This window comes from Antechinus flavipes, chromosome 1, assembly GCF_016432865.1.
Source record: "Antechinus flavipes isolate AdamAnt ecotype Samford, QLD, Australia chromosome 1, AdamAnt_v2, whole genome shotgun sequence".
Taxonomy (NCBI): domain Eukaryota; kingdom Metazoa; phylum Chordata; class Mammalia; order Dasyuromorphia; family Dasyuridae; genus Antechinus; species Antechinus flavipes.
The window spans coordinates 686,465,845-686,479,179 of NC_067398.1; the positions used below are offsets into that span (position 1 = coordinate 686,465,845).

At 40.8% G+C, this 13,335-nt stretch overlaps 1 protein-coding gene across 1 annotated transcript in view; it reads left to right on the forward strand.

Annotated features, from left to right (window-relative positions):
- Positions 1-496: 496 nt before the first annotated feature.
- TMEM132D (transmembrane protein 132D) overlaps positions 497-13,335 on the forward strand; it is a 932,744-nt gene continuing 919,905 nt past the window's right edge. The window contains exon 1 of the mRNA XM_051972611.1: positions 497-1,128. Coding sequence (XP_051828571.1) covers positions 1,050-1,128 — 79 coding nt within the window. The 5' untranslated portion in view covers positions 497-1,049. The remainder of the gene's footprint in view (positions 1,129-13,335) is intronic.

Sequence of the window (13,335 nt, forward strand, 5' to 3'; positions counted from 1 at the left end):
GCTTGGAACAGAGAGCCAACTGAGAGAAGGAGGAGGAGGAAGAGGAGGAGGGGGACAAGCTCAAAGCAGCTGGAGGAGGGCTCCCCTGACTAGAAGCCAGCGGTGCAACCTCTGCTGCACATCTGTTCCGCAGCAGGACGGGCCCCTCCCGCGTGCCTGGCTCGGGGCTCAGGAGCTACTTGTGCGCTCCACTATTAGGGGGGTTAGGCTGGGACTGGGACTGAGCCAGCGCGAGCTGGAGCCCTAGTCTGAGCAGGGCCGGGGAGGGTGAGGCAGGCCGGCTGACTGGCCTGTGGGAGGGGAGGGGCGCTCCGGCCCCAGGCAAACTTTGGCTCCCGGTAGCAGCGGAGGTGGCGGCGGCGGCAGCCACAGCAGCAGCAGCGGCGGCGTTGGCAGCAGCGCACGCCCTGCACTGAGACGCGGCTAGGGGCGCGCCGGCATGTGGGCGCAGTGCCGGGCCGCCCCGGGCCGCCGCCGCCGCCGCGTGCGCCCGGGGCCAGCTGAGCCCCGGCTCCCGGGCTCCCCGGCTGCCCAGTCTCGCCGACTCCAGGCGATCGCAAGCTAACCACCTCCCGGAGCCTCCTCCAACAGGGACTAGGGGCCACTTTGGACCGGCCAGGCCCCATCCCCCGCTTCCTGCACACCCTCGCATACACCCTGGAGCTGGAGACGAGAGACGCGACTCCCTCGCCATCCTCCTCCTCCTCCTGTTGCAAACTCTAGACTGATTCTTTTCTTTCCCCCAGGGGAAGAGAGAGAGAGAGTCCTTGGGGCTAGGTTGGCATCCCGAAGGGAAGGCTGGGCGGACTCTGAAGAGACTCCCAAGCCGGGCACTGTAACTACCTCCGACCACCTCCGGGCCATGGGGGACCGTGTGCTCCGGAGAAAGCTCTGGGTTCCGTAGGCGCTTTTGCCTTTAGTAGCCTCGCCTCCTGCCTGCATGCTTGGTCCTCGCTGGTTTGTTTGGGATGCCGTTCTCCCTGGCAGTTAGCTTCTCAGCCTAGACGGCACAGGGGAGGAGACTTGCCCGCCTGTGAGCCTGTTCCAAGATGTGTCCGTCGGAGATGGGGACGCTGTGGCAACACTGGTCACCTGTGCTCTTCAGCCTGGCAGCTCTGTTTTCCAAAGGTGAGAAGATGAGCCTGGTTGGGCCCGTGCCCTCCAGGAGCCCGAGCTAACTTTCCTCCAAAAGTGTGTGTATGGGGGAGAAGATTGTCTCCCCTTCCCCCGTCTAGAATGTCTAAGACTGATAGGACCTGTGTGTGTGTGTGTGTGTGTGTGTGTGTGTGTGTGTGTGTGTTAGGAGCAGGGGAAGGAAGGACCGCTTGTTAAAGGCAGAACATGTTTGGAATAGAGGAGGGATCTGGGTTTGAGAAATATGAAAAACGCACACTTGGTTCTCCGTATCATTTCAGGAGAAAAACGGATTATGAGTGAGGAGAGGTCTGAGTCAGACTACCAGGGGTGGGAGCTATCCAACTAGTCGTAAGGTATTTTTGCACTTGGGACTTTCACTGTCTTCATTGGACCACTAGGACATAATTTAAGAGCCCTCTCTCTGCAGGTTAATGCTTTTTGTTACATTTCGGGATGTTACTGGTCTGCTATAAATGTGAGTTAGGGGGAAAAAAAAACACCAAGGAGAGTCCCTGAGAAATGGCTTGGATGGTTTTATTTGGAGGTGTGTGTGTGTGTGTGTGTGTGTGTGTGTGTGTGTGTGTGTGTGTGTGTGTGTGTGTGCCTTTCCCTTTGTATCTCTGTCACCAAATGCTTTTCCTGTGTTGAAAGATGAGTTGAGATGCTGTAACTTCTAGCTTGTGACATTTCATCAGGTTCCCTAGCAGTGAACACTGAGTAGATTCAGGGATTCCCTGCTTGTAGTCTTTCCTTTTTCTCTGCCTGTCTTGTCTTAAACAAGCTGCTCTTTCTAAGATAGAATGCTGTCTGATGCGTGTAAGTATATTCGCAGACTATAAATGATATATTGATTATTGACCAGAAGCTGTGATTTCTGTGTCACTTCTTTCCAAGTACCCTATTTCCCCTGAGGGAATATCTCTGGGGAGGCTGAGAAGGCAGCATTCATAACAGTGGTGGAATCCTTCCGAAGGAGCGAAAGAGCTTTCTGTTAAGAATTGCACGCTGAGATTTCCCCTAGCAACTTCAAAGCCCATTACCCTACACGGGGAATTTTAGTTACACTAATTGTCTATTAGCTGGGTATTGGAGAGGCATGGGTGTTGCTTATTTTGAATCTGTTCAGATTGTAGCTGCTTCCTCGATAGCTTTTTATGCCCTGCTGTGATTCAGGGAGGGGGGATCAGTATAGCTATCTCAGGAGGGCAGCTGTGATGCACCCACATTGTTATGCTGAGTTAAAACAATCTGAAAGACCAGACCTTTGAGTTGATTTAGAGCATAAACTAGTTTCTACAGCAGAGATTGGTGTCTGCAACGCAGGCAAAGATTTGGGGGGTGGGGTGGAGAGACAGGTGGCCAGGGAAGACAGGTCAACCCTCATAACACTTCTATTTCTAGATAGCTTTAAGTTAGACAAAGCAATTTACTCTTACAACAATCCTCTGAGGTAAGTGCTAGGGGTATTAACAGAAATGAAGGAAAGAGCTATGAGTCCAGTTGTGGGAAAAACTTGGATTTGGGATTGGTGTTTAAGGAACACTGGGCCAATATAGCTCCATCCCCAGGGTTTGCATAACATTCTCTGTCTGATGGCATCCCCTGTGGAAGAGATTTTAGGGACTGGTGCAGTAGGATTACAGACTTAGAACTGGAAGGGACCTTAGAGATAGTTTATTTTAATAGAGATATAACAAAATTGACTTTGTTAGTCAGCCAACAAGCTCTTGTTACTATGTGCCAGGTATAGGGCTAGTGCCAGGGATTCGAAGATCCCAATTTGATTGGTGAGCATTTACCTTGTTTTATCCAGTTTCAATCCTATCATACCTCTTCCTGGCCATCAGCTTGCCATGGCACTCTGCATGTATCACATCCCTCCTCCCTCATCATCTTCCAGCTCTAGCTCTGAGAATAGCAATCACATCAATACTGCCATTTCTGGAATGGACAGCTCAGTCCTTTGCTCTGCTTCTCTAATCACTATTCCTTCTGACTTCCCAGTTCAAAATATTCCTTCCCTGCCCCCTCTATGTGATGTGTTCTCTTATTACAATGCAATCTTCTTGAGGGTGGGATCAGATCATCCTCCTTGTTTGTTTTTGTACCCCCAGCTCTCAGGACAGTGCTTGGGATATAGAGAATACTTTTTAAATTGATTCAATACCCTTGCTCTCAAGGAGGGCACTTCTATTACTTTACAGTTAGAGTTCCTTCACTCACTTCATAGCTGTGGAAACTGAGGTCTTGGAGAACTAGCTCATTTGACTTGCCTGAGGCAATAGATAGGAATTCAAGCAGCAAGTAGCAGATAAGGCCCACTGATTACAAATTCAGTTTTCTTTCTATTGTACCATTCTATTTCCCTTGCTAGATAAATCCCAGGTTGTTGGTTAAAGTTGTATAAGTTAGTTAACCTACCCAAGGTCTATAGTTATTGTTATCTTCCATTTTACAGGTGATTAAACTGAGGCTTAGAATGTAAGTGACTTGTTCTTGATCTCATGATTGTAGATGTCTCCTGGGAGACTTGAATCCAAGACTCCTGAGTCCAAAGTTAGTACTCAATTCATTCTAATACTGAATTATTTGCATAGGATACTATTCGTTGTTGTCTCTTGCATCTTAATAGTAGTAATTATTAATAACAGTCAATTATAGATAATTGCTAAATATTACAATCATAGGCTTTAATTAAGAAAAGGTCTGAGTATCTAATCACAAGTGACCCAACTACACTTTTCTCCTGCTTATATATTCCATAAAAATTGAAAAGGGGATAGCTGGATGATATAGTAGATAGAATACCAGTCCTGCAGTCAAGAGTACTTAAATTCAAAAGCAGACTTCCACACATAACACTTCCTAGCTGTGTGACCCTGGGCAAGTCACTTAACCCCAATTGCCTTGCCAAAAAAAAAAAAAAAAAAAGACAAATTCTGAAAGACTGAAAAAAGACTATATTCTCCAAAGAGTTTTCTGATTCTATCGAGTGGAAATAGTAGGGACATCTATAGAGCATAGTGTTCTGGGTCTCAATTGCCTGTTAGAGGTAGAATAATTATGGTAAGAGCAGGGCATCTGGAATCAAAAGACCTAGTTTCTACTGCCTTTTGGGTTGTTGGGAGAAAAGCACTAAGGAATATGGAGAGAGCTGTGTGGATCCTGGAATCTGAGTTGGAAGGGATTTCTGGAGATATTTAGGCTAAATTGTGTTTGATCGAAAGCCTATCCATAAAGTAACTGAGGAGAACTTCATTCAATCTCTGCCATCAATCAATTGATCAAACATTTAGTAAACACTTAGTCTGTGCCATTTACCAGTTTATCACCTGTGGAGGTAGCCATTCCACTCTGGGACACTTCTTGGTATTAAGTCTTAAGTATTTAAAGTCTAGCCTTTTAGCCCCTCCATCCTTTGCCATGGTTCCACTATCTGGGACCAAGGAGAACAACACTAATTCTTCATTTTGGATAAAAATCTCTTCTGAATATTGAATGGAACAATCGAGTTTTCTTCATAGATCTGGCCATTTCTCTTTTCCAAGTCAAGCAAATGTGAACTCTCAATTATTAAGACATATGTTAGATTGAACTACAGAGATTGTGGTTTATATTGGCTACATATATGTTTTTCATAGGTGTGTGAGAGCTACTATGTTTCTAAGAAGTCATATAATGTGATAGACATAGCTTAATAGCTGGAGTAGAGAGTGGGATTCACATTGCTTAGGCCCAAATCCCTCCTAGCTGGTCACATTGTCTATTTGGGTCTCAGTCTCTTCTTCTGATAAAATGAGGTAGGTCTAGTCGGCACAATGGAAAGACTGTCAACTCTGGAGTCACAAAGATCTGAGTTCAAATTCACAAATATTATCTGTGTGATGCTAGACTAGTTACTTAACCCTATTTGCCTCAGTTTCTCATCTGTAAAACGAGCTGGAGATGGAAATTGTGAACCACTATCTTTGACAAGAAAACCTCAAATGGGGTCACAAAAAGTTGGACACAACTAAGCAAGAGTGAGGTCAAAATAAAATTGTGGATATTTTTTCCTATTTCTGGGAACATCTCTTTGAATATAGCCCAAGATCACATGAGCTCTTTTGACTGTCCTGTGAGTCATAGTGAGTTTAGAGTCCACTAGAACCTTCAAATCTTTATGCAGAACAGCTGCTGTCTATCCATGCTTCCCCATTTCATACTTGTAGAGTGAAGTTTTTGTTCTCAAGTATCAGATTTTATATTTAACTCTATTGAATTTCATTTGACTAGATTTATCTTATGAACCTTGTGGTGTAGTGGAGGGAGAACTGAATTCTTGGAATTATAGAAACCTGGGTTCAAGTGCCACTTCTGGTAAATATTGGTTTGGACAAGTCACTTGACCTCTCATTGCTCCAAGCAATTCTATAAAGTTACAAGATGTAGTGAATGTGTTACCTTGCACTGGTAGAAAATATTTTCTCAACTAGGAGTCTTCTTTTTTTCAGTGAAAGCACCAGTCTATTTCCTATATTCAGTCTATTGTTCTAACTTGTCTTGATTTTTTTCTGATCTTTAGGATGCATGGTGTTAGCTATCCCTCCCAGCTCTGTGTCATATCCAAATTTAATGTGTATTCTATCCATCCCTTATTTAAATTATTGATTAGAAATGTCGGACAATGATAGACCAATCACTGAACCTTGGGGCACTCTATTGCTGACATCTGGCTATATTGAAATTGAACCAAGATGATTCTTTAAATTCAACCATCCAACCAGATCTCATTCTATCTAACTGTATTATTAGCTAGTCCATATCTCCCCATCATCTCTGTAAAAGTGGTATGAAACAATTTAGCTAAAATGTTTCTCTTTCATACCTTTAACTTTTCTTTCCTCTACTAGTTTTGTAACCCTATCCAAAACTTAGGTTAGTCTTGCATGACTATTCTTAATGAAGCTATGATGGATCTTTGTAATTACCCAAGGAAGAATCCAATAATTGGGTTCACCAAGTTCTGTGCCTTTATGTCTATGGGCACTTTTGACACATCACCTCTCTGTGCTTTGGAAGATGGTATTCAGGATTTATTAAGGCAGAAAATTTCACCACTCTACCTGGTGGTAGAAAAACAAAACAGCTGATGTTCAGAACTATTCAGAACTAATTTTTCCAATATGTTCAAACAAATTGAACTGAAATAGCTGGACTCTGACAATAATAATTAATAGTAATAATAGATAGCATTTATATAATGCTTTAAAGTTTGCAAAGTGCTATCCTATTTGTATATTTAGTATACAAATAGTATCTCCTATTATCTTTATGATAACCCTGCTAGGTAAGTGCTGTCATTATCTTCTATTTACAAATAAGGAAACTGAGTCAAAAGTTAAGTGATCTGCCCAGGGTCAAACAGCTAATAAGTATAAAGGTTCTAATTTGAATTCAGATCTACTTGACTCCAGGTCTTGATAGCTGCTATACAGCTTAGCTATCAAGTGTGAAACCAAGGATGAAAGTCAAATAGTGTGTCACAGGATCATTCTTGGACTAGATAATCTCTATGAATCCCTTTAATCTCTAAATTTCTGAAGCAATGAATGCTTTTCTCCTCCTCTCTAACAGCTGGGTAGAATTATGAGTAGTATTTCTCCTCCTCTGTCTCTGTTTCTGTTTCTGTCTCCATGTCTGTCTGTCTCTGTCTGTCTCTCTGTCTGTCGCTCTCTCTCGCTATCTCTGTATATATACACACACAAATATAGTTTGATTCTCACAAGCAATCCTAAGAGGTAGGTGCTACCATTATGGTATGGTATGACAGATGAGGAAACTGAGCCAAGAGAGGTAAAATTACATATGCAAGATCAGTACTCCAAGAATAACATAGCAAGGAAGGATTTGTGCATACATTCTCTGTCTTAAAGTTCAGGACTCTCACCATTCTACAACACTGCCTTATTTTCTGTTGTAAATATGCATACACATATGGCAGTGCTGTTGAGTTTGGGGGAATAGAGCCCAAGAGGTGTTTTATTCAAAGATGCCTTGGAATAATTAGTATCTGATTATTGATTAAGTGCATAGGAACATGGATCTAAAGCTGGAAAGGACCTTATAATCTATTTAATGCTACCCCTCACGTGGTAGTTGGGGAATTCAAGAACCAGTGAGTTAAAGTGAATTGGCTGGGTCACATAGCTAGGGAACATCAGTGGTAGAACTTCCATTTTCTGACGCCAAAACATGAAATATTACCATTGAACCATATTTTCTCCTGTTTATGAGCATTCTTGTTTGTAGAACTTCTCTCTTTGACCCAGGAGTATGTCCACTAAAGATATAGCATGTGTTCCTGCCTGTATTCCAAAGATGAATATCATCATGGGACCAGGTTGACCTCCTTGGTGCAATTTCATCTTTTTAAATGTTTTAAAATTCAAGAGCTACAAATAGTAATAATCATACCCACCTTCTTCTCCCATCTGCTCATCCCTCCTACCTCTCACATTTAGCATAGGGGCATAATTATCCTGCAAAGAATTGTGGCCTCCTTTTCATGATTTTCAAATCTCCAAACCTTTCTCCCCGCATGACCTCCTGTCAGTTTGCCAGCAATGGCAGGTATTTTACTTAAGGGGATTGCCTACTAATTGTTCAGGATCTGATGTAGCGAACAGTTATTCTGACTTACAGAGGGACCTGTTTGAGTTTTTCATGGTCCTGCCAGTTTCATTAACTAGTGGGGTGGGGAAGAGGAACATTTCAAAAACAAATAAAGCCGAAATGCAGGGGTTAATGTGTAAACACTTTATTCTAGATGTCTCTTCCTGATCATGTTTCAGGATACTTTGCCCCACAGAGTGCTAGAGTTGAAATCAAGGGACTTGGATTAGAATCCTATATGACATTGGACAAGGCATTGGACTTAACTGATCTCATTGAAAAACTTGTAAGTCCCTCTAGTGCTAAATCTATGGTACTTTGATTTTTTTTTTTTCTGAAAATCAGGTGGATTGGAAGAGACAATAGAGCCAAACCCTCACTGTTGTTCAATTGTTTCAGTTCTGATTTTTTATGACCCCATTTGGGGTTTTCTTTGTAGAGATATTGGAGTGGTTTGCCATTTTCTTCTCCAGGTAATTTTATAAATGAGGGGACTGAGGCAAGCAGGGTAAAATTTTTCCAGTGTCACACAGCTTGGCCAGATTCAAACTCAAGAAAATGAGACAGGAGGACCTGAGTCCAAATCTGGCTTTAGACACTAGCTATATAATCCTGGATAAATTACTTACATTTTTTTTTTTTGGGCTGAGTTAATTGGAGTTAAGTGCCCAGGGTCACACAGCTAGAAAGTGTTAAGTGTCTGAGATTGGATTTGAACTCAGTTTCTCCTGACTTCAGGGCCAGTGCTCTACACTGTGCCTTCTAGTTGCTTCTGCTTCTGTTTAACTAATAAAAGGATGTTCTCTAAGAATCTCTTCTAGTTCTAAATTTATGATGTCCAGACGCAGCTAGATGAAATAATAGTTAGCATTTAGATTTGCTTTATTGTTTGCAAATCACTTTATATATTTTATCCTAAAGACCCTATGAGGGAGGTGCTATTTTCCCTATTTTATAGATGAGGAAACTGAGGCAAACAGGGCTAAGTCATTTACCCAGGATCACAAAGCTAGTAAATATCTGAGGTTGAATTTCTACTCTTATCTGAATCTAGGTTTAGTATTTGATTCCTTGTGTCATAATAGCTAGTTAATGATAACAAATAGCACTTACATGGCATTTACATATGATGTGTGTGTGTGTGTGTGTGTGTGTGTGTGTATGCATATATATGGAGAGAGAGAGACAGAGAGAGAGAGACAGAGAGAGAAAGAGAGAGAGAGAGAGAGAGAGAGAACACCTTATTATTATTATTATTATGTAGCATCTTCAGGTTTACCAATGCTTTTAACATGTTTATCTCATTTGATCTCTCTCAATCAGAAGTGTCAAAGACAACATGTGCCCACAACATTTTCTAGTACAGAAAAACCAGATAAAATATATTTGGAAAATAATTAATAAGATAAATAAAATTACAGTACAACATAAATAATGCTAATTTGTCATTTTCTAAAATAAAGGATTATTACATATGGGTTTAGTGGCTTTCTTGTCTATTTAAGTTTGATATAACTTCTTTAAACAACTCTCTGGGGGCAGTTAGGTGGTGCAGTGGATAGAGCACCAGCCCTAAAGTCAGGAGGACCTGAATTCAAATATAGTCTCAGACACTTTATACTTCCTAGCTGTGTGACCCTGGGCAAGTCACTTAATCCCAATTGCCTCAGGAAAAAAAGCAACAAATATAATAATAAACAACTCTGTGAGGTGGATGCTATTATAATCTCCAGTTTTCAGGATAGGAAATTGAGGCTGAGAAAGGTCAAGTGGTTTATCTGGAGTCAGGAAGAATTCAAACTCAGGTCTTCCTGACTCCGAGTGCAAGACATTCTCCATTCTGGCATCTCTCTCCTCTCATTTAATTCCAGAGAGCCTCTAGTCTATGTTCTGTTAATTCTGCTATATTCACATATAATTTCTAGTCAACCAATCAATCAGTTAGCAAGCATTTCTTAAGCAATTATTATATGCTGTGCACCATGCTCAGCATTAGGGATACAAAGAAAGAAAGAAAATGTCCCTGCCTTCAAGGGACTTTCATTTTAATAGGAGAAAGAAACTGCAAGTTATATACAGAATGACTAAGAATAAAGCTCAGAGAGGAAGGCATTTGTAGGGAGGGCTGGTACGAGCAATGGGGAAAGGAAGTAGGATTTTAAAAAAGTCTTAAAGAAAAGCAGAGAATCCAAGAGGCAAAAATGAAGAAGGAAAGCCTTCTAGGCATAGGTCCAGCCAAGGCAAAAGTGTGGAGATAGTAGATGGAGTGTCATGTATGAGAAATAGCAAGGAGGCTGGTATAGCATATATAGTATATAGATATAAGTGAACTATCATAAGACTGGAAAGAGAGGAAGGGGCCAGATTGAGAAGGGCTTTAAGTGTTAACCGAAGGAGGAATATGTTTATATTTATATTTTATATAAGATTTATTTATATGTAAATACACTTATAAATTATATAAAAGGTAAAATATAATTTCTATATCAACAAATCATATAACTTTTATGTATATATATATTATATAAATTATAAATGTTATACATGAATATATTTATTTAATCTATGATTTATATTTGTATAATATAGTTATTACTTCATCCTAGAGGTGTATATTTTTATATATTTATATTTTATATAATGTAATTTATATATGCATATATTTATAATATGTACAATATATAAATATATTTATACATTATAATTTATATTTTTATTATTTTATTCTGGAGGTAATAGAGAACTGATAGATTTAATTGAGGGAGTCAAGGAGTGATATGATATGACCTATGCTTGTAAAAATCACTTTGGCAGCTGAGTGGAGGATGGCCTGGAGCGAGGATTGACTTGGGCAGAGACTGGTTCATTAGAAGGATAGTGGCAATAATCTAGAAGAGAGGTATTGAGGGCTTGAACTAAAGTCATGACTGTATGTGGAGAGGAGGTAATGTCACTCCAAACTGGCTGATCTGACAACATCTGGACTATTGCATTTTGGATGCCGTGTGCTAGGAAGGATGTTCCCAAAATGGAGATTGTCAAGAGAGAGCGGGCAGCATGATGAAAGGTCTTAATGTGATAGTATGAAGACCAATGGAAGGAATTGGGGATATTTAGTTTGGAGAAGAAACTTGGTGGTGGTGGAGAGGAATGGGGTGGAGGTGCAAAGAGGCAAATCTAGGCTTGATATTTGGGGAAAAGCCCTAATTATTTGAAGCTATTTGAAAATGGAATGAGAGGTTAGAATGGCAGGGGAGAGGGAGCAGTAGTAGACTTGCTTTCCTGGTAGTCTTTAAGCAATAACTAGATAACCATCCCCTTTTCAAGGATGCTATAGAAAGGATACAAGGAATAATTGGATTAGATGGCCACTGGCATCTTCCTTTCCCATGTTATAATTCTGTGGTTCGGCATCTAGAGAAACCTCAGTTTCCTTGGCCCCTGAGTTGACAACTTCTTTCTGTTTATCTGAGTGCATTTTTCTATTTTAGAAATAAAATATCTCTGCCTGAGAGTGTCATCTCTTACATTGGGAGGTTTCTGTCTTACAAATTTGGTCATGGACAAAGAACCAAATCTAACCTTACCCTTTTCAATGATTTATTCCTCTAATCTCCTGAGGGTAGAAGGCAGTGTCTGACAAAGATTTCTCATGTGTATATATGTCTTTATATGACTATTTCCTGAATGCAGAGTTTTCAAAATGGGAGAAAGGAGAAACTTTTGAATTAACCTTTTGCTTAAGTAATGGGTTTATGAGTATGGTGATAGATTAAGTATTTACTAGTATGTGAGGTAAGGGCATAGTGGGTGCAGCACTAGGATTGAAATCAGAAAGACTCATCTTCCTGAAATCTTCCTGAATTCAAATTCAGTCTTAGATACGTATTAGCTATGTGACTCTGGGCAAATCACTTAACCCTGTGTGCCTCAGTTTCCTCATCTGTCAAATTAGCTGAAGAAGGAAATGACAAATCATTCTATTATCTCTGCCAAGAAAACCCTCAAATGGGATCACAAAGAGTCAGACATGACTGAAATAACTGAATTGCTTGAACTAAGTGTTGGGGATACAAATTTATCAAAAAGAACAAGAATCCCCAGCAATAAAGAGCTTACATTCTAATGGGAATGGGGAGAGAGAATATATAAAAAGGAACTTTTTAAAAAAAGTTAGATTCCCACAGCTAAGCTCCCACTTTCTGAAGTTTATTCATCATCAAGATAAATACGGCCTCATATAATTCCCCATGGCAAGAGGATTGTGGTGGATGGTGAGCTGACGTTGGAATCAGGAAGTTTTTTTTATTGTTTTCAGTTGTGTTTAATTCATATATCCCATTTAGGGTTTTCTTAGAGTGGTTTGCCATTTTCTTCTCCAGCTCATTTTACAGATGAGGAAACTGAGGCAAACAGAGTGAAGTGACTTGCCCAAGATCATATTGATAATAAGTATCTGAGGCCAGATTTGAACTCATGGAATTGAGTCTCCCTGACTCTAGTCCTGGCTCTCTATGCACTATGGTACTACCTAGCAGATCACAAATATCTGGACTGAAGTCCACCTTGGACACCTACTGGTTTTATGATTCGTGTCTGGTCAAGTTCCTTCACCTCTCAGTGGTCCCAAGTAAATCTCTAAGGCTTAAATTGTGGAGTTGGTACAGAACTTAATTTGTAGAGGGAGTCTCTGTAGTGGAAGTTTTTCATATCAGTGAAATCCAAACCACATATACAAATTCTGTACTGAAGAAACTTCTGATGATTTTATGTCTCTGGAAGAAGATTAGTTTATTCACTAAATATTGAACAGGTATTTGTAATGAACATGGTAGAGGTACTAAATCAGACAGCATTCAGCCCATGTCCAGGCACAAGAGCATGAGAGCTGATTACTTTCTTCCTCTTCATACACTCACAATTCCATCTCCCATCTTCTTGCTTTTGCATCAACTATTCCGTTTGCCTGGTATACCCTTCTTCCTCACTTCAGCCTTTGAGAATCACTAGTTTTATGCAAAGTTCAACTGAAATACCACCTGTCCATGAAGCCTTTATGGGTTTCTTCCCAGTTACTAGTGTGTCTCTCCCCCTGCCAAATTGTCTTGCATTCAATAATTATTTTGTGTATGTATGCATGTATATAGGGTATAGGGTATGTTCGGGGAAGACTCTCTGGGTGAGGGCTGCTGAGCCCTTTAAGGGGCTATTTTCCACAGCTGGTATCCATCTGACCCATCTGATTTTCACCTGTAGCTTCAAGAAGCTGTAGCATGCACAGTGGCCACATCTTGGAAAAAGATTTTGGCAAACAGGCTAAACAGGTTCAGGATAACCTATGGTGAATTAAGGAGGTATCTACCTCAAGCAGATTGAATTCCCTTGGTAGAGTCAATTGATGAGGACAATTTGCTCCAATGGCCACGAAGGCAGGTGAAACAGGTATTGTGGAACACTTAGAACCTGGCCATCAAAGATCCCAAGGCCATCCACTGCATCTGGAGTCAACACTAGTCATTTTAACTCTGTCCTGCCAGTGGACAA